Source organism: Ovis canadensis, chromosome 24, assembly GCF_042477335.2.
Source record: "Ovis canadensis isolate MfBH-ARS-UI-01 breed Bighorn chromosome 24, ARS-UI_OviCan_v2, whole genome shotgun sequence".
In the NCBI taxonomy this organism is placed as follows: Eukaryota; Metazoa; Chordata; class Mammalia; order Artiodactyla; family Bovidae; genus Ovis; species Ovis canadensis.
Window position 1 is genome coordinate 51,018,679 of NC_091268.1, and position 21,126 is coordinate 51,039,804.

Below are 21,126 nucleotides of genomic sequence, written 5' to 3' on the forward strand. Positions count from 1 at the left end.
AACAAAAAAAGACAAGAAGATAAATAGTCAACAAATATTTATTAGCATCTACTATGAGAGAGGCTTACATGGGACTTCAAGTGAACACAACATGTAACCTTTTACGAAACTTAGAGCCACATACAAGGAAATACACAGTCACTAGTAAATTATATTAATAAAAGCACGTGTCTATTACAACTTTGTATATGATGAGTTCAGGAAGGTTTGTGGTGGTCATGTAAGGAGTGGATTCAGATTTTGTGGGCCCTGATGTTTTTACAATTTAGGGGAACCCGCTTTAAGAAAACAAAAATAAAACCATGAATATTAACTAGGTGTAAGTTAAAGTTTACTTAGATTGAGCAATCACCACCAGCTGTAATGTTAAGATGACAGACACCATAAATATCACAAAATCTAGAAAAATACAATATTTGTAGTTAATAACTGCCAACACATCACTATAATTCTATCATGTCCTGTCTGTTAGATGTGAACTCTGACCGTCTTGTCATGTTATGATTTTCTATTATTTTCTATTCTCTCTCTCTTTCTCTAGTATGGCTGATTGAATTTTTTCTTTCATTATTGAGAATTTATAAAACTCTTATTGAGCTTTACAACTTATTATTGTTACCATCAAAATCCCTATCAAATTCCTTTTGTGTAAGAGGTGTGAGATTTGGGGCCATTTCAAATGTTCTCCTGCTGTGACTAACCTTGAAAACTGTTTAAATGGATGGTACTCATTAACTAGGGTGGTAGGAGGAGCCTGGAAGGTGAGAGATGCCTAAACTTAAAAATTTCTGAGCTCCCAGATAAACTTAACTCTAGACTTTGACAGTCAGGTGGACCTTACAAGGAGGGGCTGGGATATGGGAAAAGGAGAAACAATTTCTACAACTGATGTTGAAAGAGATGGCTTCTTTGTTGTTTAATACATAATGAAAAGAAAAAAAAAAATCCTAACTCCAAGTCCACTCCAAACAACTGTAACCATGTAGCTAGCAGAAAGAAAACCCTACTAGCTGTTGAGGGTGGGGGGTGCCCCACAAAGGTACTACCATTGGCAGTGCATTGATCATGGAAAAGGAACAGGGGCAATAGCCTAACAGCCTCATATCTGGGATGGGAAAACAGCGAAGTACTCTAAGTGCCCTAATAATGAAGAAAGGTGGGCTCAAGACTTGAGGTCTGTGGAGCCAGCGTCAAACCAGGTAGCGCCACGGATGCTCACCTGTGTAATTTAACTCGGTGGATACTGAATTAGCTTACCTCCAAAGTGGTTCTGGGTGGTTGGAAGCTGGAGGAAATGATCTCACACCCACAGAAGAGACCGAGCTTGGTTTTTGAACATTTGAGTGTATCATCTCCATGGACGAGGGAAATAATGGGATTTCCACCAGAGCATAGATCTTTGAGGTCAAGAGCCCTGTTTTACAAACAAATCTTGCAAAGTAGCAAAGTGATCACTTGGCACACAGTAGATGTTCAATAAAGGTTTCGTTTTATTCACTCTTTGACTGGTAAACACTAGGTGAGTCAGTGGTAAAGAATCCCCCTGCCAATGCAGGAGACTTGGTTTATTTCTATCTCTGGGTCAGAAAGATCTCTGGAGAAGGAAATGGCAACCCACTCAAGTGTTTTTGCCTAGAGAATCCCATGGACAGAGGACTACAGTCCATGGGGTCGCAAAAGAATTGGACACAACACAGCGACTTAACAACAGGTATTAGGAACTGGATCACACGCTGTGCGATGAGGGCTGAGGACCTGTGATCAAGGATCAACTGTGTATTTTCTTCCCTGTGGCGCTCTGCTCCCTCTCGCTGAGGGAGTCCTGGTGCTCAGGGGTCAGAAATACAGGGTTTGAATCTGTGATGGGCTGTTACATCTCTTCACCCCTCTGACTCATCAGCCCGTCACTCCATCCAGCCTCATTTCTCGAGGCACCTGGGTTTCCTTTCCATTCAAGCCATGCACCCCCCTCACCCACCCCCACCATGATGATGAACTGCCTCCCCCATCAAAGGAGAGGAGTTACGCAACCAAGAGCCTGAGGGGGACTGAAGGCAGGGCCCAGGAGGAAACACAAACAAAATTTTTAGAAGCTGGGAATCAGTGCAGACTGAGAGCAGTCAGAGGGTGTCGGGAGGAGACGGATACCCTGGAGGAGAGGCTGCGTAAGAAGGGAGACAGGGCTTGGATCGCGGAGGGAGGAGGGAATTCCTAGCTCTGACCTGGTCTGCCTGGCTCCAGCCAAGCCGGCTGTTTCCTGCCCTCCGTGACCCCCCACCCCGGAGCAGGACCCAGGCAGGGCCACGAGGAAGGGCAGGGGTGTGGGGAGCACCACTTGCAGCAGAAAGATAAGTGCGCTGGGACAAGAGGTCACTACAGGCCTGGCTGTCCTCGCTGTGGGTTAGAGGGGCTTGGCAGCCCCCCAAACATCTAGGACTCCTCTCTCCCTCTTTCTTGGCTCCTGAGCTCCTCAAGACTCTGTCCCCCTTAACTGCCTTCTAGTCTAAGCTCTTTCCTTCCAGCTCTTCCACTGGCCGACTCCTGCAACACTGTCTTGGTCTCCCTAAGACCCACCCCACGGGTGCCCAGACAGAACGGGGCTGGGGGGAGGAGCTGCTTTTCTGGGGCCCCCCTCTAACTGATGAGATGGAGGGGGAATGGCCACGAGAGGAATGGCCCTCCCAGACATGCCGAGGGCCCTCAGGAGCCAGACAGGAAACAGCTTCAGGAAAGACAGCATCAGACCCGGCCCGAGTCCCAGGGGTCAAGGCTGAGGGCGGCGCGGGAGCCCTCCTAAACGCGACGGTGATTGAGTGAGGAGCATGATTTAGGAATCTGGCCCTCCCTCTCTCGGATCCAAGTACCTTTTATTTACCCTTGCTTGCTCCCCATCTCAACCCAGATGACTCGTTCCTCCGCACGTTTTCAGCGATAGGTTGGGCGCACAGTAGGTCCCCAATACTTAATGTTTGTTGAATGACTGTGTGAACGTTCGCTCCACGGTTATCTAAGCTGAGATCGCTGCCTCGGGGCCCGCTGGGCCACCCCTCCGTCCTCAGAAGTTTCCCTCCAAACACGGTCCCCTGCGCCAACTAGGGGGTGGTGGGCGAATCCAGAAGAATCCGAAGTCCGCAGCAAGCATCCGACAGGGCTTCGCGTGAGCGGCCCTCCAAGCTGCTGGGTGCGTTTCCCTGCTCCCTGGTGTCTGCTAGGCTCAGGCCTGCCCGGGACGGGGGCGGTGGCGGTAGGGTGCGGGGGCGGGCATCCCTGGGCCCCGGCCCCGACACGCGCGGTCCGGGTCTGGGCGCACGGCCTCGGTGCAGGTCCGGGCGGTCCCCCGCTCCGCGCCCGCCGCCCCTCCCCCTTCTCCAAACTTTCTCCCAACTTCCCAACCTCCTCCGCTCTGCGCCCCGCTCCGCTTCCCTCATGAATTATTCAGCAGCGCGCGCTCCAATCAGCGCGCCCCGGCCCCCAAGCCAAGCCACGACTGGGGGTGGGGGAGCTCCCCCCGCCCCCCGCGCGCCCCTCCCTCCCGGCCAGGCGCCGCCCGGCCCAGTCCCCAGCCCGGCCCAGCCCCAGCCCGCCTGGCCCGCGCCGCAGTCTCCCTCCCTCCCGCTTCGCTCCCCGCTCGGCTCTCACCCTCCCCGCCGGCGCGGAGCGCACTCGGCCCGGCGGCACGAGCAGCGCCACTCCAGGGAGGGGGGGAGACCGCGAGCGGCAGGGGCGGGACCCCGAGTCCCCGGAGGGACCCCGACTCCAGCCACGTCTAGCTCTGCGCCCGCCCGGGCGGCCGCTGCCAGGACGCCCCCCGCCTTCTCGTCTGCGCGCGCGGCGGGGACGCGGGGCCACACCTGGGCGCCGCCACCCGGTGCCCGGCGCGCCCGGATGGGCCCGCGCTGAGGGCCCCGAGCGAGTCCTGCGCGGGGAGTCGGCATCCACCCGCTCCGGCGGGGGTCCAGACCTGGGGGGGCTAGCGCCCCCCAAACTCGGATCGGATCCAACCAGAGTGAGGCGGCGCCATGAAGCTCCGGGCTCTGCTCTGCTGGGCTTCGCTTGCAGCCGCCCTAGAAGGTGAGTTCTCTTGGGGGCACCCCGGCCCTTCTGGGGCCCCCGAAGAGGGGCCTCGGAGTGGAAGGGCCGACCTCTGTCTCCCCCTAACCCGGCACCCCAGCTCCGAACGCTCCGGACCAATAGTGCTAGCGCGGGAGGGGGGCGGGGAGGAGGCGGCTCAGCGGGGAGTGGAGTTTTCTTTTGTTTGGGAAAGACTTGGAGTCGAGCTCCGTCCCGGGACGTGCCCCGGTCCCGGCTCCCCGAACTCTTAAACTCGCTTCTCCAGACGCCCTTGGCAGCCTTTCGTTTCTCCCGACTCCAACCTGCAGAACTCTCTCCAGAGTTTCTGTCCCTCTTCCCACCTCCGCCAAACAGGAGGAAACATTTCTGGAGGAACAAGAGGGCAGGCAGAACTTTGTGCTAGGCCATAAAATTCCGCCCGCCCCCCATTCCAGAGCGTTCGCACCTTGATCTACAATCCCCCCCCACCGCAGTCGGGGGTGGCCACCTTCTGCACTCGTCTCCAAACCTCCCAGTCTCTCCCCAATCCGCGGCCCCTGGAGCAGGGAGGCTCCCGCCCTGGCTTCCTCAGGCTGCACCCCAGCCCTTTAAATGCAGTGTAGACCCCAGCCCTTGCCCCAGTCCCACCAGAGTCCTTTTCTCTAACCCTAGCCTGCCTCTTGTCTTGTCCCCTGAACTCAGCCTGACTTCTGTCTCATAGGCTGTCTTAAATTTCTACTTTTTCTGCACCGCTGCAAATATTCCTTTATCCGTGAGCCTCTGCCCTCCCCTCAACCTCTAGCAGGGAAGCGAGAGCCCTATAAACCCTCCTCCCACGGCCCTAATCTCCTTTCAATGAGTTGCCTCCTTCCCCTCCTTCACTGCCTGCAATCAAAAGGGTCTCTGGGGAGTGGGCCATGGGGGGCTGCTGAGAAGAAGGAATCAAAGGCGGTTGGAAACGCATCTCCTCCAGGCTGGGCAATGCTGCTCTGGACTGGGGATCAAAGGCAGGGTGTGGGGGAGAAGGGAGACCTGCTGGGCTCAGGAAGTCGGAGAAAGAACCAGAGGGAGAGGGTGAAGGCGAAACAGGGAGAAAACCCGCCAGGATGACGTGTGGTGAGAGAGGGAGAAAGGTGCCAAGGGGAACAGGGAGTAACTTCGAATTCCTGTTACCTAAGTGCTTGCCGAGCCCAAGGCCCGGTGCTACGTGCTTTCAGTTTTCACGGTCCCAACAACCCTGTGGTGGGAAGTATTGTTACCCCCTATTTTACAGGTGAGCAGACTGAGACAGGCGTTCAGTCTTTTATCCAAGGCCCTGTGCCCCAGTGAAGGTGAAAGATGGGAGAGAGAAAGCAGAGTGACAGTCAGAGAGATAGAGGTGGCCGGAGAGCGGGGGAGAGGTGAGAGGCCGCAAGAGAGGGAGGCAGGCAGGACCGCGACAGGATGAGAGAAACAGGAGCCGCTTGGAGCGCCCAGGACGGCCTGAAACAGACAGCGTGTAAATTGGAGACAGGAAAACACTCTCCAGTCTGGAACAATGGAGGGTGGAGACGGCTGCCTCTATCCACCCGCTTCCCAGAACCCGGGCATCCTGTCCCCAGCGTGCCGGGCTGTCTCCTGCCACCCATGGGGGCCCGGGCCTCTCCTCGGGCTGGCCGGGCCTCCACCTGACCCCTGGTCCTCAGTGGACATCACCTGGTCTCTGGGAGGAGGCCGCCTCACCCACCTGCTCTCCTGTCTCTCCTGCAGTCCCGGGAGGGGGGACCTGGGCCCAGGTGTGCTGCAGGCTCCTCCCGGCCAGACCTGTAGCATTCCCCCCCCACACATCTCCCAGGGGATTCCCCTCCCCTCCCTCTCCCCTCCTCCGGTGCAGTTCTCCTAATCTCCCCCTTCCGCCAGAGCCCCACCCCTCCCCTCCCCCAGGCCAGAGCCAAGCCAGGTGTGCTCACCCCCCCCCACCCACACCCCTAAAATCCCCTCCCCTCTGCTTGCCCGTAACCAAATCCAGACGTGAGGCCTCCCCAGACAGAGGCCGAGGGCAGGGAACCCCAGCGTCCTGGCCTCCAGGACGGCCTCCTCCGAGGACAGCTAGGCAATGGGGAGGGGATGGGGGTCAGGGCTGGAGTGTTTGGTCTGAAGGATCAGAGGCGGCATCTTTGCATTTGGGCGAGGGACTGCAGAGGCGGAGGGAGACCCTGGTGGGAGGGGTGTCCCCCTACCCCACGTCAAGTCACTTTGGCCCCTTCTGAGCTGTTTGCCCTTTTTTCCCCTTTCAGCAGCTGTGTCTTCCCTTCTCTGGGGCACAGCAGTTCACAGAGGCCTGGCCCTGGGAGTCCTGGGGTTCAGCTCCCTGCCTGCCAGCTGTTAGGGGCGGGGCTGGCACTCAGAAAAGAGGCTTGAAACCTGGGGGCGGGTGAGGGTGGTGGGCAGAGGGCAGGGCAGGCTCCCCTCCTTGGCTTGTCTGTCTGTCTCAGCTCCCAGGTCTTCCTTGTGTCTCCCAAGCTCCGACTGACTCTGTATGTGTGTCTGTCTCAGAGACCCTACTGAACACGAAATTGGAAACTGCCGATCTGAAGTGGGTGACGTTCCCTCAGGTGGACGGACAGGTAAGAGCTGGGGCTCGGGAGGAACACCGATGGGGGTGGGGGACCACTGTGCAGCTGCTTCCCGCGCCATACGCCCACCCCCACATCTCAGCAGCCAGGGCAGGTGTCGTCTGAGCCCTCGCCCCCCAGGGGTCCCCCAGCCTCCCTCCTGGCTTCACAGCAAAGACCCTGGAACTAACCCTCGCCCAGCGGCTCAGCAGCCCCCTTCTCCCCACAGTGGGAGGAGCTGAGCGGCCTGGATGAGGAGCAGCACAGCGTCCGGACCTACGAGGTGTGTGACTTGCACCGGGCACCGGGCCTGGCCCACTGGCTGCGCACCGGCTGGGTGCCCCGCCGCGGGGCTGTCCACGTGTATGCCACGCTGCGCTTCACCATGCTGGAGTGCCTCTCCCTGCCGAGGGCTGGCCGCTCCTGCAAGGAGACCTTCACCGTCTTCTACTTCGAGAGCGACGCGGACACGGCCACGGCCCACACGCCGGCCTGGATGGAGAACCCCTACATCAAGGTACCCAGGCGCCCCAGGGTCAGGGGGGCTGGCCTGGGGGAGGAAAGCAGGAGGCCCCCGGCTTGAGGAGGGAAGCGGGTGATTTGCTAGGTGGAACGGCCAGTCTACTCCACCAGGCAAGTACACCTCGCCCCCCTACCTCTTTTTTGGCTGGGCCAGCACATCTTGTAGGATCTTAGTTCCCCTGCCAGGGACTGAATGCATGCCCTTGTTAGTGAAAGTGTGAAGTGCTAACCAATGGGTCGGTCACCAAGGACTTCCCACCTCGCCCCTTCACAGCCTTTGCACCAGCTGATGCCTCAACCCTGGAGTGCCTTCTCTCTGCCTTTCCCACCCAGCTCCTACTTGTCTTGTGGTTCCAGCTCTGGGGTCCTGCCTGCCGTCGCACTCGTTACACTTTTAACTTATCAGTAACTTTTCATCATTTCCTTCCTTTCTGTTTCCTCGGATTTCCTTCCTTTCTGTTTCCTCGGCGCAGAGTCCAGGGCCTGGCCTAGAACAGGTGTTGATAAGTGTCTGTAGGGTGAGTGAGTGCGCAGCAAGGGGAGGCTGGACTCTTCATAGGAGCTTGGCTAATGTTAATGGACAGTGTTGGGGCCTGCAAGAAAGTGCACACTGGGAAAGGTAGAGAGAAGGTCCTGGAACAGGGACCGAGCGGGTCACAGAGAGGGTGAGCCTGGGCAAAAGACAGTCCCGCGGGGTCCTCGGGGAGTGGAAGACTGTGGCAGTGAGTCTCTTCCCCCCCTGGCAGGTGGACACAGTGGCTGCTGAGCACCTCACCCGGAAGCGCCCAGGGGCCGAGGCCACGGGGAAGGTGAACATCAAGACACTGCGCCTGGGCCCGCTCACCAAGGCTGGCTTCTACCTGGCCTTCCAGGACCAGGGCGCCTGCATGGCCCTGCTCTCGCTGCACCTCTTCTACAAGAAGTGCGCCCAGCAGACCGTGAACCTCACCTACTTCCCGGAGACCGTGCCTCGGGAGCTGGTGGTGCCCGTGGCCGGCAGCTGCGTGGCCGACGCCGTGCCCGCCCCCGGCCCCAGCCCCAGCCTCTACTGCCGGGAAGATGGCCAGTGGGCCGAGCAGCCAGTCATGGGCTGCAGCTGCAATGCAGGGTTCGAGGCCGCCGAGGGGAACACCAAGTGCCGAGGTGAGGGGAGGGGGCCGGTACCTTGATTGGGGACCCACTTCTCAAGATTTCCAGTTTGAACGTTCTTTGCTCTCCTGGGCACTCAGTTCCTGGAGAGTGTGTTTTCAGGGCCCCCAGCACCGTTCTGAGCTCTCCATCACTTCCATGCTCTTGCTTCTGACTCCACGCAATTGCTTTCTGGACCTAACAGGCTCTCTTGGACTAGGGAAACTTGTTGGACTCAGAGGCTTCGTGAACTCTAGTCCTGTTCATTACGATTTCCTCTAATTGACTGTAACTGGATTCTCACTCACCTTGTTCTCGAGAGCAGAGTTTCTTAACCTGGGTTTTGTAGATAGGACGAGGGAATCTGTGAACTTTGATGGAATGATTAAAAAAAAGATGGCTTTTCCTTTTCGCTCATCTCTCCCTGAAACTGGTCACTCCTTTCACGGAGTGTCAGTCACAGCCCAGCGGTCAGAGCAAGACCTGAGATTTGGGCCCAGTTCAAATGCTGGGGGTTTTCACAGCTCAATGGAGATGATTTGCAAGAAGGGCAAAATGTTGTTTTCCCTGTGACTTCAGAATTCCGCTGGCTGTCAGTCCTGCCACTGTATCTCATTAATAGAGAAACACACCCTTTGCCATGTTGTAAACTTTTCTTCCTGTATTTTTTTTTCAAGTATCTTTATTCTTAATGTGTGTGTGCTTAGTCACTCAGTTGTATATGACTCTCTGCGACCCCATGGACTATAGCCCACCAGGCTCTTCTATCCATGAAATTCTCCAGGCCAGAATCGGTTGCCATTCCCTTCTCCACCTGTTTTGATCATTGTATTTTCACTTCCTTGGTTTTATTGGTAATCTGTGTATTTTATGGTGTACCTTTAAAATCATTATTCTGAGCAAGGGTCTTGAGTTTCACCAGGCTGCCATGGGGTGAAGAGGGGTGCACACCAGGGTTCAGACCCTTGATCTGGAGGAAAGTCTTCTCCTCTTACAGGCCACGTTTCTAAGCTCCTCACTCCCTGCTCCCCTCTTTGCACCTCATGCAACTTGATTTTTTTTTTTTTCACCACACTGTGCAGTATGTGGGACCCTCGTTCCCTGACCAGGGATCGAACCTGCACTCCCCGCAGTGGGAGCTCAGAGTCTTAATCACAGGACCACCAGGGAAGTCCCTCATGCACCTTTAATAACCGCTGAATGTCATCTTCCCCCCGCCCGGATCTCTACCCCCAACCCCACCGCTGAATGTCTTTGATGCAAGTTCTGATGGACGCTCTCTGTCTCTCAGCCTGTGCTCAAGGCACTTTCAAGCCCCTGTCCGGGGAGGGGTCCTGCCAACCGTGCCCAGCCAACAGCCACTCTAACACCATTGGCTCGCCCATCTGCCAGTGTCGCGTCGGGTACTTCCGGGCCGGCACAGACCCCCGAAGTGCGCCCTGTACCAGTAAGTGGCCAGCGACCCCCGGGACGAACCCCTCACCCCAGCACCCGTCCTCCCATGCCTTCCTCCTCTTGACCCTGGCTTGGTGCACGGCCAACACAAGATGTCAGTGTGGCTGCCCATCTGTCCCCACTGCCCATGCCCGGCCATTGTCTCAGCCTCTGCCTGACACCCTGGTCTCCCGCAGCCCCACCGTCCGCCCCGAGAAGCGTGGTTCCCCGCCTGAACGGCTCCGCCCTGCGCTTGGAGTGGAGCGCGCCCCTCGAGTCAGGCGGCCGGGAAGACCTCACCTACGCGCTCCGCTGCCGGGAGTGCCGCCCCGGTGGGTCCTGCACGCCCTGTGGGGGAGACCTGACCTTCGACCCCGGCCCCCGGGACCTGGTGGAGCCCTCGGTGGTGATTCGCGGGCTGCGTCCTGACGTCACCTATACTTTCGAGGTCACCGCCTTGAATGGGGTGTCCTCCTTGGCCAGTGGGCCGGTCCCGTTTGAGGCTGTGAATGTCACCACCGACCGCGAGGGTGAGACTGGGGACTGGGGGCAGCCTGTGGTTGGATGGGAGAGGCCAGCGAGGGGGGTGGACAGTCTCAAGGCCTGAGGCAGGGAAAAGGCAGCAGCTGGGGAGTGGAGTTCCCAGGAAATACACTGGGTCAAGGCCTTTGGGGCAGGAGGCAGAAAGGGAGTGTTAAACAGATGCAAAGGCGGGCTACAGAGTGTAGAGAGAGCCAGGAGGGAATCCCGAAACAGCTGGAGGACCCAGACAAGTGTGGCCGGCAGACGCAGAGCTGGGGAAGCTAAGGGCCAGACCTGCCCCGCTCCAGGGCCCCAGCGCCTCTGTCTCTCGCAGTGCCACCCCCGGTGTCTGACATCCGGGTGACTCGGTCATCACCTAGCAGCTTGAGCCTGGCATGGGCCGTTCCCCGGGCACCCAGCGGAGCAGTGCTGGACTATGAGGTCAAGTACCACGAGAAGGTGAGAGCCAGGCCCCGCCCTGGGGGGGTTGCGGTGAGCAGTGGGACCTGCTCCAGGGGCCGGGACACCTGAATTGCAGGCATCTGCCATATACCAGCTGAATGATCTTGTGTCAACCTCTTGGCCTCTCTGAGCTTCATGTCTTCCTTGTAAAATGCTTAGGAAAAGAATTTCTTGGTGGTCCAGTGGTTAAGGCTCCACAGTTCCCTGGTCGAGGAACTAAGATCCTGCATGCCAAGCAGGATAGGCCTCTCCCCGCCCCGCCCCCCCACCCCCCCACCCCGCCCCCCCACCCCCCACCCCGCCCCCCCACCCCCCCACCCCCCCACCCCCGCCAAAAAAATGCTTTAGATAATGGAACCTACCCCACAGAATGGCTACCGAGACTACGTGACGTAATTCATGCAGTACAGGCGGCTCAGTGCATACATAGTGAAAGTCGCTCAGTTGTGTCAGACTCTGTGACCCCATGTACTATACATCCATGGAATTCTCCAGGCCAGAATGGGTAGCCTTTCCCTTCTCCAGGGGATCTTCCCAACCCAGGGATCGAACCCGGGTCTCCCGCATTGCAGGCGGATTCTTTACCAACTGCGCCACAAAGGAAGCCCCAGTGCGTACATAACTGAGCACAAAGGTCTCACCTGTCTCACAGCAGGGTGGAGATGCTAGTGATGGAGGCCCAGGGCAGGGGAGGTGGGAAGAGCCGTGGAATCTGGGGACCCTGGCTTACGGCCAGCCCGCCTCTCCTCCGGAACAGGGCGCTGAGGGCCCCAGCAGCGTGCGCTTCCTGAAGACATCGGAGAACCGGGCAGAGCTGCGGGGACTGAAGCGGGGAGCCAGCTACCTGGTCCAGGTTCGGGCACGCTCCGAGGCCGGCTACGGGCCCTTTGGCCAGGAGCACCACAGCCAGACCCAGCTGGACGGTGAGTCTGGGGGGCAGGGTGTGCCTGGGGTTGGCTGTCCCCCACGAGGCAAGGAGGCCTTGGCTCTCAGGACCCCCAAAGTCACTTCCCTCCTGCTTCTCTTTGCACTGCGAGGCATTCTGGCCTGGTGATGGGACATAGAAACCAAATCCAACAGCCGGGTGTGAAGGCCCGCTCAGCGGCTTTCCAGCTATGTGACCTTTAGCAAAAACTTGACCCCTGAGCCCCAGCTCTCTCATCCAACACTTGGAAATAGGAGGCCTCTCTCCCAGGGCTCCAAGGATTAAATGAGGTGACACTTGGTAGTTTTTATATGCTGGCCCAAGGGTTTTTGTCCTAAACCTTTTAATTTTTTTTTACAGTTTTATTGGGATATGATTCATCTACCTTATGACTCACCCATTTAAAATGTATAATTCATTGGCTTGTAACATATTCACAGAGTTGTGCAACCGTCCCCGTAATTAATTTTAGAACATTTCAGCACCTCAGAAAGACACATATTACCCCCTTCCATTACCTCTCAGCCCCCGGCAAACACTCATCTACTTTTTTGTGTCTAGATTTGCCCGTTCTGAATCTTTCACACACATGTTGTCATACGATACAGTCTTGTGACTGGCTGCTGCTGCTTTCACGGGGCATAATGTTTTCTAGGTTTAGCCGTATTGTAGACTATATCGGGACTCCATTCCTCCTCGTAGCTGAAAAATACTCCGTTGAGTGGCTTTCGCATTTTTCTTTATCCATTCATCTGTTAATGGACATTTAGGTTATTTCCACCTTTTCATTTTTAGCCTTAGGTACTTCCTATTCAAGTGGAGTTTTTTGTGGTCACCAGTATTTATGACAGAACAGAATCAAACCCGCTTAGGCAGGGCAACTTCTTCCCGGCCCTGAGGGCCTCGAGTGGAGCGCACGGGCCCTCAGGGCCTCCCTGACCTCCATTCTTCTCCTCCAGAGAATGAGAGCTGGAGGGAGCAGCTGGCCCTGATCGCGGGCACGGCAGTCGTGGGCGTGGTGCTGGTCTTCGTGGTCATCGTCATCGCAGTTCTCTGCCTCAGGTGAGCGTCCTGGGCACCTGGAGACCCCGAGGAAGCCCCCGGGAGCTGGCTGCCCACTCTCTTGCTCCAGGTCGAGGCTCCCTGAACAGGAACCTACCTGCTTTCGCTTGGAATCCTCTGACTCCTGCCTCTCTCTTGCCGTCCATTCCCTCTGGAACTCAGTTCCCTCTGGGACATGTGACTCAGTTTACCTCTTCTGTCCCATCCACTCCAGGAAGCAGAGCAATGGGAGAGAAGCTGAGTACTCGGACAAACACAGCCAGTATCTCATCGGGCACGGTGGGTAGGCCCTTCCTGAAGGACTCGGGGCTGGGGCGAGAGCTGTGAGCCCAGGGCATCTGAGTGTGATGGGGGTCACTTCTTAGCTGACGGGCCCTGTGCGCTTCCCCAGGTACTAAAGTCTACATTGACCCCTTCACTTACGAAGACCCTAATGAGGCTGTCAGGGAGTTTGCAAAAGAGATCGATGTCTCCTATGTCAAGATTGAAGAGGTGATTGGCGCAGGTGAGCAGAAAACGCCTGGGTCCCAGGGAGGAGGGTGGAGTTGGTGGTGGGGTGGACCGCAGGGCCAGCCAGAAGCCCCGGGAGAGGAGAGCTGACCCGAAGCGTCCTTCCTGAAGGCGAGTTTGGCGAGGTGTGCCGGGGGCGCCTCAAGGCGCCTGGGAAGAAGGAGAGCTGCGTAGCCATCAAGACCCTGAAGGGCGGCTACACGGAGCGGCAGCGGCGGGAGTTCCTGAGCGAGGCCTCCATCATGGGCCAGTTCGAGCACCCCAATATCATCCGCCTGGAGGGTGTGGTCACCAACAGCGTGCCTGTCATGATCCTCACCGAGTTCATGGAGAACGGCGCCCTGGACTCCTTCCTGCGGGTGAGCCCCCCCACAACACCCCAGTCCACCCTGCCCTCCCCCAGCACTCCAGGACAGACGGTGGGCCCCGTGTGGCTGCCCCTCCACCCTTCATCCTCCGCCAGGGAAGGTTGAGTCCTGGGACTGGTCTCCCTGTGGGGCCAGCCAACCCCAGGATCTGGAGGGGCTGTCATCTCTCCTTGTGACAAGTATTTACTGAGCATCTTCTTAACGCACCCGCCACTGTCCGGGGCCTCGGGAATTCGAGCCCTGAACATCTCTGCTCTTGGAGAGCTGCTGGTATAATCGGGAGACTGAAAGTTAACAAGTACAAACAAGCTTTTATAGAAAGTAAACAAAATTTCAGATGTGAAAAAAAATTAAACAGGCTCATAGAAATGACAGGAAAGAGCTCATTTTTGCTACTTGAACAAAATTGTATGAATTTTTTTTTTTAAACTTTACTAGGCATCTTTTTTTTTGGGGGGGGGAAGCTTTTTTTTTTTTTTTGGCTGCACCGTGTGGCCTGTGGCACTTCCCTAACCAGGGATCAAACCTGTGCCCCCTGCAGGGGAAGTGCGGAGTCTTAACCACTGGACCACCAGGGAAGTCCCCAAAAGGTTTTTCTACAAAGCAAAACAGTGTTGAATTTAACAGAATGACAACAACCCCCTGGTAGCACCTAATGCCTATGTGATACTCATATTTCTCCAGTTGTCCCCAACATGTCCCAGCATCCAGTTCAGGATCAGGCATTGCACTGGTGGTTATTGTTTTGAGTCCTTTTACATCCCAAGACAGTCCTTTGTCGTTCTGATACACTGAAGGGCTGGGCCACTTGTCCATTCAAATGTCTTTTCTAGATTGATTGGATTCTTCCTCGTGGGGTCATTTAGCTTGTTTCTCTGTGTTTCCCATAAGGGAAGCTGTATCTAACGTGATAAGTTCAGAATTCTACATCTGTGGCCAGCCTCCATCAGGTGGTGCGGTGTACTTCCCACGGTACTGCATTAGGAAGCACAGGCTGCCCGGCTCCCATCACGACGGATGCTGCGGCAGACGCTGGGGCAGTGTCTTGTGGATGCGGGAGTTTGTTCCATTGTCTGGTTGCAGGAGAGGGAAGAGGGTCTGTCTTAGAAGAGATGGCATCTGGGTAGATGAGAAAGCCAGCCGTGAGAAGATGGGGGCAGGGGAAAGCATACTGGGGACTGAAGAGCCCCCCAGAGTATATGGGATCTGGTGCGTTCGAGAAGCAGAAAGGCTGGTGAAGCTGAACCAGGTCAGCAGAGGAGCAATGGTGGGTCACCTCGTAGTTGGTGGCTGGGTCTCATGGCCTTAGAACTGGGGGTGTGATTAGAAGTCCAAAAGAGGAAGCTTTGGGGAGGATATCAGCAGGAGTGATAGTCATTCGGTCGTGTACGACTCTTTGCAACCCCAAGGACTGTAGCCTGCCATGGAATTTTCCTCTGGCATGAGGAGGCAGAGAAGGACGGACTCCTCTTTCCATGGAATTTTCCAGGCATGAATACTGGAGTGGGTTGCCTATCCCTTTTCCAGGGGATCTTCCCAATCCAGGGATCAAACCTGGGTCTCCTGCATTGCAGGCGGATTCTTTAGTGCTGAGCCACCAGGGAAGCCTGCCGATGAGGAGACTGGCAGTCACTCAGGCCGTGGGGGCTGCAGTGGGTATGGAGAAGCAGTTGGGTTTGGGGTGTGTTTTGGAGGCATAACCGGCAGAACTTGTTGATGGATCGTAGGCTGTGAACAAGGGAGAGAGAGGAATCGTGGAGACTCTTAGGTCTCTACCCTGAGTGCCTGGAAGTGAGGCCACCAACTGAGATGCAAGGTGTGAAGCAGGTGCAGGCTTGGAGGATGGGTTCAGAATTCAGTTTCTGGACTCAGCGTTGCTGGCCCTGCAGGGCTGCCAAGAATCCCCTGCATGCTAGCTGAACCCAGAGGATGAGCTTAGTTAACCATCCGTGACTGGTGGGCTTACCTGGTGAGAGCAGACTCTATGAAGGTGAAGGTCGGGCTTTAGACCTTGGTTTTTGGTGCTGCGGTTACCGATCACACCCGACTCCTCACCGTCCTCTTGAATCCTATATACAGTTGGTCCAAGAGGGCTGAGCGAGTGTGGCTGTATCAGCGCCAAGGCACACCTCTCCACCTGGAGACAGGTGTCTTCAGAGCACACTCTGAACCGTCATCGCTCCGTTGCCGTCAAATAAAAAGAACGTGTTAGATCCAAACCATTTATCTAGTATTTCCTTGATGGAATGCACTGTACTAGGTTAAATGGAAGAAAGTATAATCTTTTTTAAATTTTCGTTTTTATTATTTTTTAACACCAAAACATTTTGTATTGGGGTATAGCTGATTAACAGTGTTGTGATAGTTTCAGGTGAACAGCGAAGGGACTCAGCCATACATATACACGTACCCATTCTCCCCAAACCGCCCTCCCATCCAGGCTGGCACAGAGCGTTGAGCAGAGTTCCCTGTGCTATGCAGTAGGTTCCCGGCTCCTCAGCTGTGCCGGGGCTTAGTAGTGGCAGGCAGGATCTTTGATCTTGGTTGCAGTTTTCAGAATCTTCAGTTGCAGCACGCGAACCCCTAGTTGTGGCTTATAGGATCTTAGTTCCCCGACCAGGGATTGTAACCCAGGTCCTCTGTATTGGGAGTGCAGAGTCTCAGCCACTGGAGCACCGGGGCAGTCCCGTAGATATGGTTTAGAATGTCGGGGAAAGAGGGGCGTCCTAACTGCGACCCCCGCCGTGTCCATCTCCAGCTGAATGACGGCCAGTTCACCGTGATCCAGCTCGTGGGCATGCTGCGGGGCATCGCCTCGGGCATGCGCTACCTCGCCGAGATGAGCTACGTCCACCGAGACCTGGCCGCCCGCAACATCCTGGTCAACAGCAACCTCGTCTGCAAGGTCTCAGACTTTGGCCTCTCCCGATTCCTGGAGGAGAACTCCTCCGACCCCACCTACACGAGCTCTCTGGTGAGGCTGGGGGATGACCATGTGATCTGGGTTCTTAGGGCCGGGTTGGAAAGGCGGGAGACGGAGGGACTGACAGCTCTGGTCCAGGCCAGGATGTAGGAGCAGACCTACATTGTGGCGGACGTGGGGACTGGGGGGCCAGCTTAAGAAACTGGCTGCCAAGAGTCTGGGAAAAGTACAGAGTTGGGGAGCTGGCCATTTAGGGCACCGAAAGAAAGGCGGCCTGAGCTGGGGGAGATGCAGAACGCCCAAGTGCTGGGAGTCCCTCAGCTCACCTTGTCCTCCGTCTTTAGGGAGGAAAGATTCCCATCCGCTGGACAGCCCCCGAGGCCATTGCCTTCCGGAAGTTCACCTCTGCCAGTGATGCCTGGAGCTACGGGATTGTCATGTGGGAGGTCATGTCATTTGGAGAGCGGCCATACTGGGATATGAGCAATCAGGATGTAAGTATCTCGTGGTCCCACCAACCTGCCCTGAAATGTCTTGTCTCTTGGGATGTGGGGCGGCGGGGTGGCAGGGGATGCCTTCTGAGAGAGCTCATCACTGTTGGGTCCTTGAGGTGGGGAGAGTGTCATGGTGAGGAGGTGATCTGTGTCTCGAGTTTGATAACAGCTCATCTGGTCACAGACGGAGGCAGAGATGGAGGGCAGGCTTGGGAGATGTCTGGATCATAGCTCAAGAGCTTCTGGGACATTGGGCCACAGCCAGCCTGGGCCCTGGCTGGGAGGGCCAGCCCTAGGTTAGCCCTTCTGGGGGCCTGCAGCACCCATCCTGGCGTCTGTTAAGTCGCCACTTCACTGGGGTCCTTTGGCAGCTTCCTTTTCCCCTTGACGCCCTTACCCAGTGCTTCTTCCACCCATCATTCCAGGTGATCAACGCCATTGAACAGGACTACCGGTTGCCCCCGCCCCCAGACTGCCCCACCTCCCTGCATCAGCTCATGCTGGACTGTTGGCAGAAAGACCGGAACGCGCGGCCCCGTTTCCCCCAGGTGGTCAGCGCCCTCGACAAGATGATCCGGAACCCTGCCAGCCTCAAAATCGTGGCCCGGGAGAATGGCGGGTGAGGACCCCAGGGAACGGGCCCTCTTTCCTGCACTCTGCCACCCTGAGAACCTCGCTTCTGCCCCCCTCACCCCCACCACCCCAGAAGTTTCAGTCCTTTCGGTGGTGTGTGGGATGTGCCCTTCCGCCTCTCCAGGCCTGGGGTCTGCGTCCTCACCCTGACACATGCTGGTGCTCAGGGTATCCTCCGCATCCTTGCCCCCCAGGGCCTCGCACCCCCTTCTGGATCAGCGGCAGCCTCACTACTCAGCTTTTGGCTCCGTGGGGGAGTGGCTTCGAGCCATCAAAATGGGAAGATACGAAGAAAGCTTTGCAGCTGCTGGGTTTGGCTCCTTTGAGCTGGTCAGCCAGATCTCCACTGAGTAAGTCATGGTGGGAGCTGGGGACCGGGGGGCCGGTGGTGAGGGCCAAGCAACCAGGAGGGGTGGAATCTGGGTGACCAGAGTCAGGCTCACAGTTTCAGCAGGGGCCTTTGAGGTCAACTTCTGGTGCCCATTCTAGAGCCTCTCCCCCCAGAAACAGTAACAGCTGCAGGGGCTGAGAGCACGGGAATCTTCCAGGTCAGCTGTGCCCGCCGCACTCCCTTGCACCACCTCGGCCTTGGGCCATCTCGCTCCTGCCTCGAAATCTGTATCTATCTTTGTGCATCTATCTACATTCCAGACCCTGCTCTCACATTAACAACGTGTCAACTCTGGATGTTTTCCCACCCATAAAAGGAGAAGGTTGGCCTGGGTTTTGGAAATCCTTTCCAGCTTTAATGTTAAATGGTTTTACAATTCCAGTGCCTTCCAAATACTGCTTTCCCCTAGTTGGCCTCTCCCTGGTCCTTCTTTCCACCTTTCCATTCCTCTCCCAAGGACTCGTCTCACCCTGGGTTGGAATCACAGAAACAGAAGGACTAGAAATCCAGACACAGAGGGTCCAAGAGGCCCTTTCCTTGGGAAGCCAGTCTTGTCCCAGCAGGTCTGGGCCCCTCCTGCCTGACTGGCTTGAGCCTTCCCTTGACACGGGTTCACTGACATGGGTTCTTGTCTTCCACTTCTCACGGGGGCTGGGAGCAGTCTGTTTGTGTCCTCTCTCTCGCCCATTCCTTTCTCCACCCACCCAGCTCCTCCTCCTCCTCTCTATCTTTGTCCTTCTGATTTTTCCTTTTGATTTCTTTGTCCAGAAGACTTTTCCTTTTGACTTACTTTGTCCTCTGAAGCATTCTTTTGCCAACTTCATTTTATGGGCTTTTCTCTCCCTTTCATTCCTCTTCTTCCCTGATTCTCTGCCTTTCGTTCTAGTTTCAACATCCAGGGCGCGGCCCCCCACCCCTTGTTTCTCTATCCCTGCCGGTACCTAGCCTCGCCCCCTACTGCGGCTGCATAGAACTGTGGTGGGCGCTTAATTGGCCCCCACCCCCGAAACTGCCTGACAACTGTTGACGTCTACCCGCTTCCCCGCTGGCCATTCTGATTGGCTGGCACGCCCGAGGCAGGGACGGGGTTTTGAAGGAGAGATGACCTGGGAGCTTAGTGGTCTCACCTAGCTGTTCATTCTTCCCCAGGGACCTGCTCCGAATCGGAGTCACTCTGGCAGGACACCAGAAGAAAATCCTGGCCAGTGTCCAGCACATGAAATCCCAGGCCAAGCCTGGAGCCTCAGGCGGGTCGGTAGCACCGGCCCCCCAGTACTGAACTGCATCTGCACGCCTGGCTCCGTAGCTCTGGAGCGGCAGGGACTCCAGCACCCGGGGATCCCTTTCTTCCTGGGCAGAGTCGGGGCGGTGGGGGGGGGAACCCAAGAGGCTTCCATCCCCACGCCCCACTGACTGGATTGCACTTTGAACCCATGGGGGCGGGGAGCTGGCAGTTTGGAGAGAGAGGATTTGGGGATTCTGCAGTGTGGAATCATCACTGTCCCCCCGGGGTTGGGGGGACCCCAAACCGAGGGTGCAGGAGCCCTTCCCTCAGGATTGGGTGTGACCGGAGGAAAAGGAGCCCCCAGAGTCTGCCAACATCCCAGGGCTAGTTGGGCAAGATCTCCACCGCTTCCCTTGGATCCCCAATTGGGCCCCTCCTCACCTTGAAGGGCCGCGGCCCTGCAGACCAAAGAGAAGGGGGGACTAGCCTGCGAGCTCGGGAGGCGAGAAGGGGCGTCATGGCCCAGTGACAGAATCACTGGACTTGGATGTCCCAACCTTGCTGCTGTCTCTGCCGAACTCAGTTTTCCCTTGTAAATACCCCTCCCCCATCTGCTGCCTTCATATTGAAGGTTTTTGAGTTTTAATTTTTTGTTTTGGGTCTTATTTTTCCTCCCTTTTCTCCCCCCTGGTTTTTGTTTTGTTTTCTACAGTCCTTGTCATAACTTTTTGTGTTAGAGGGGACCTGTGTCATTATTGCCTCTTCAGCCCAAGTGGAAACAGGGACCCGCCGTTGTGTCTTGTTTCCAGAACAGTGCCTTGGTCACGCCACAACCCCCCGACATTTCCCTGCCCCCCAAGTACCCCCAAGCTGTGTCCATGGCGGGTTGCTGGCGGTGGGGGGAAGTGCTGGAAAACAGACAGACACCGGTGCTTGGAGGGGTTCTTAAATTATATTTAAAATGATTGTTTTGTATAAATAAAAGAAAATGGGAAGTGTCTTCACTCTGGGGGTGATTAGGAGTGGGAGGGGGGTGATGGAATAGACTTCTGTAGAGGGGGGCTCTAGTATGGAGGGGCCTTTGAGCCAGGCTGACTGAGGGGCCGGAGGTCTGGAGATAGGGCTGTGGTGGGGGTGGGGGCTGGGTGCTTGGTTCCCAGCCCCAGGGTGTGTTTGAGGTGGTGGGGTGGGGGCACTGGAGATGAGTCATTGGCAGCTGCTTCTAACGGCTCCAGATGGCTCTGCCAAGAGCCTGGGGCACCTCCGGGGTGGGGCTACCCTCCTTCCCCCCAGACCCGCCCTGGTGTCCGAGCCCTGGCTGAGGGGCTCTATGAGACAGGGGAGGCCTAGAGCTCGGGACCCTGGTCCTACAGCCCCCTGATGTGGGGAGAGGGATCTGTTGGGGTGGAGGCCCCGCCAGATGAGGGAGACAGATGTGGGCCAGATGTTGACAGCTGGGGTTGGTTTAGAGGCAGTGGGGGCAGTGTCTGCATTTGGTTGTGGGGGAGGAGCAGGGGCTGATGTGGACGACACGGACCCCCCACGTGTATGTACACAAACAGACACACACGCTGGGCTGGGTCTGGAGGACAATTCCCCCTTTCAAGGTGCTGCCCAGGCAGGTTCTCTCAGCCTCTTGGGAAGGGAGGGGAAACCACCTGAATATCTTCCCCCATCTTCTCCCTCCTGAGCAGGAAGATGAGGCTGAGGTCAATTCCCTGATGTCTTTCTCACCATCTTCAGTTTCCCAGCCTGCCCACCCCAGGGGACACCTGCAGGGACAGGCCTGGACCCAGTCCACTTTGTCAAGCTGGTGTAGCCTTGCCATTTTTGCATCTCAGTTGCCCCCTGTTGTGCTGGGGTTGGTGTGTGAGCTGTTCAAT

The 21,126-nt window shown here is 56.7% G+C and overlaps 1 protein-coding gene across 1 annotated transcript; it reads left to right on the forward strand.

The window, feature by feature from the left end:
- On the forward strand, positions 1-20,243 carry EPHB4 (EPH receptor B4). The gene is made up of 17 exons (XM_069571398.1): positions 1-4,071; positions 6,586-6,656; positions 6,874-7,161; positions 7,913-8,309; positions 9,586-9,741; positions 9,926-10,258; positions 10,585-10,709; positions 11,470-11,635; positions 12,597-12,699; positions 12,914-12,978; positions 13,091-13,204; positions 13,321-13,568; positions 16,336-16,551; positions 16,845-16,994; positions 17,420-17,613; positions 17,822-17,977; positions 19,168-20,243. The coding sequence occupies exons 1-17, from the start codon at positions 4,020-4,022 to the stop codon at positions 19,295-19,297; spliced, it is 2,964 nt and encodes a 987-aa protein (XP_069427499.1). The 5' UTR covers positions 1-4,019; the 3' UTR covers positions 19,298-20,243.
- The last annotated feature ends 883 nt before the right edge of the window (positions 20,244-21,126 follow it).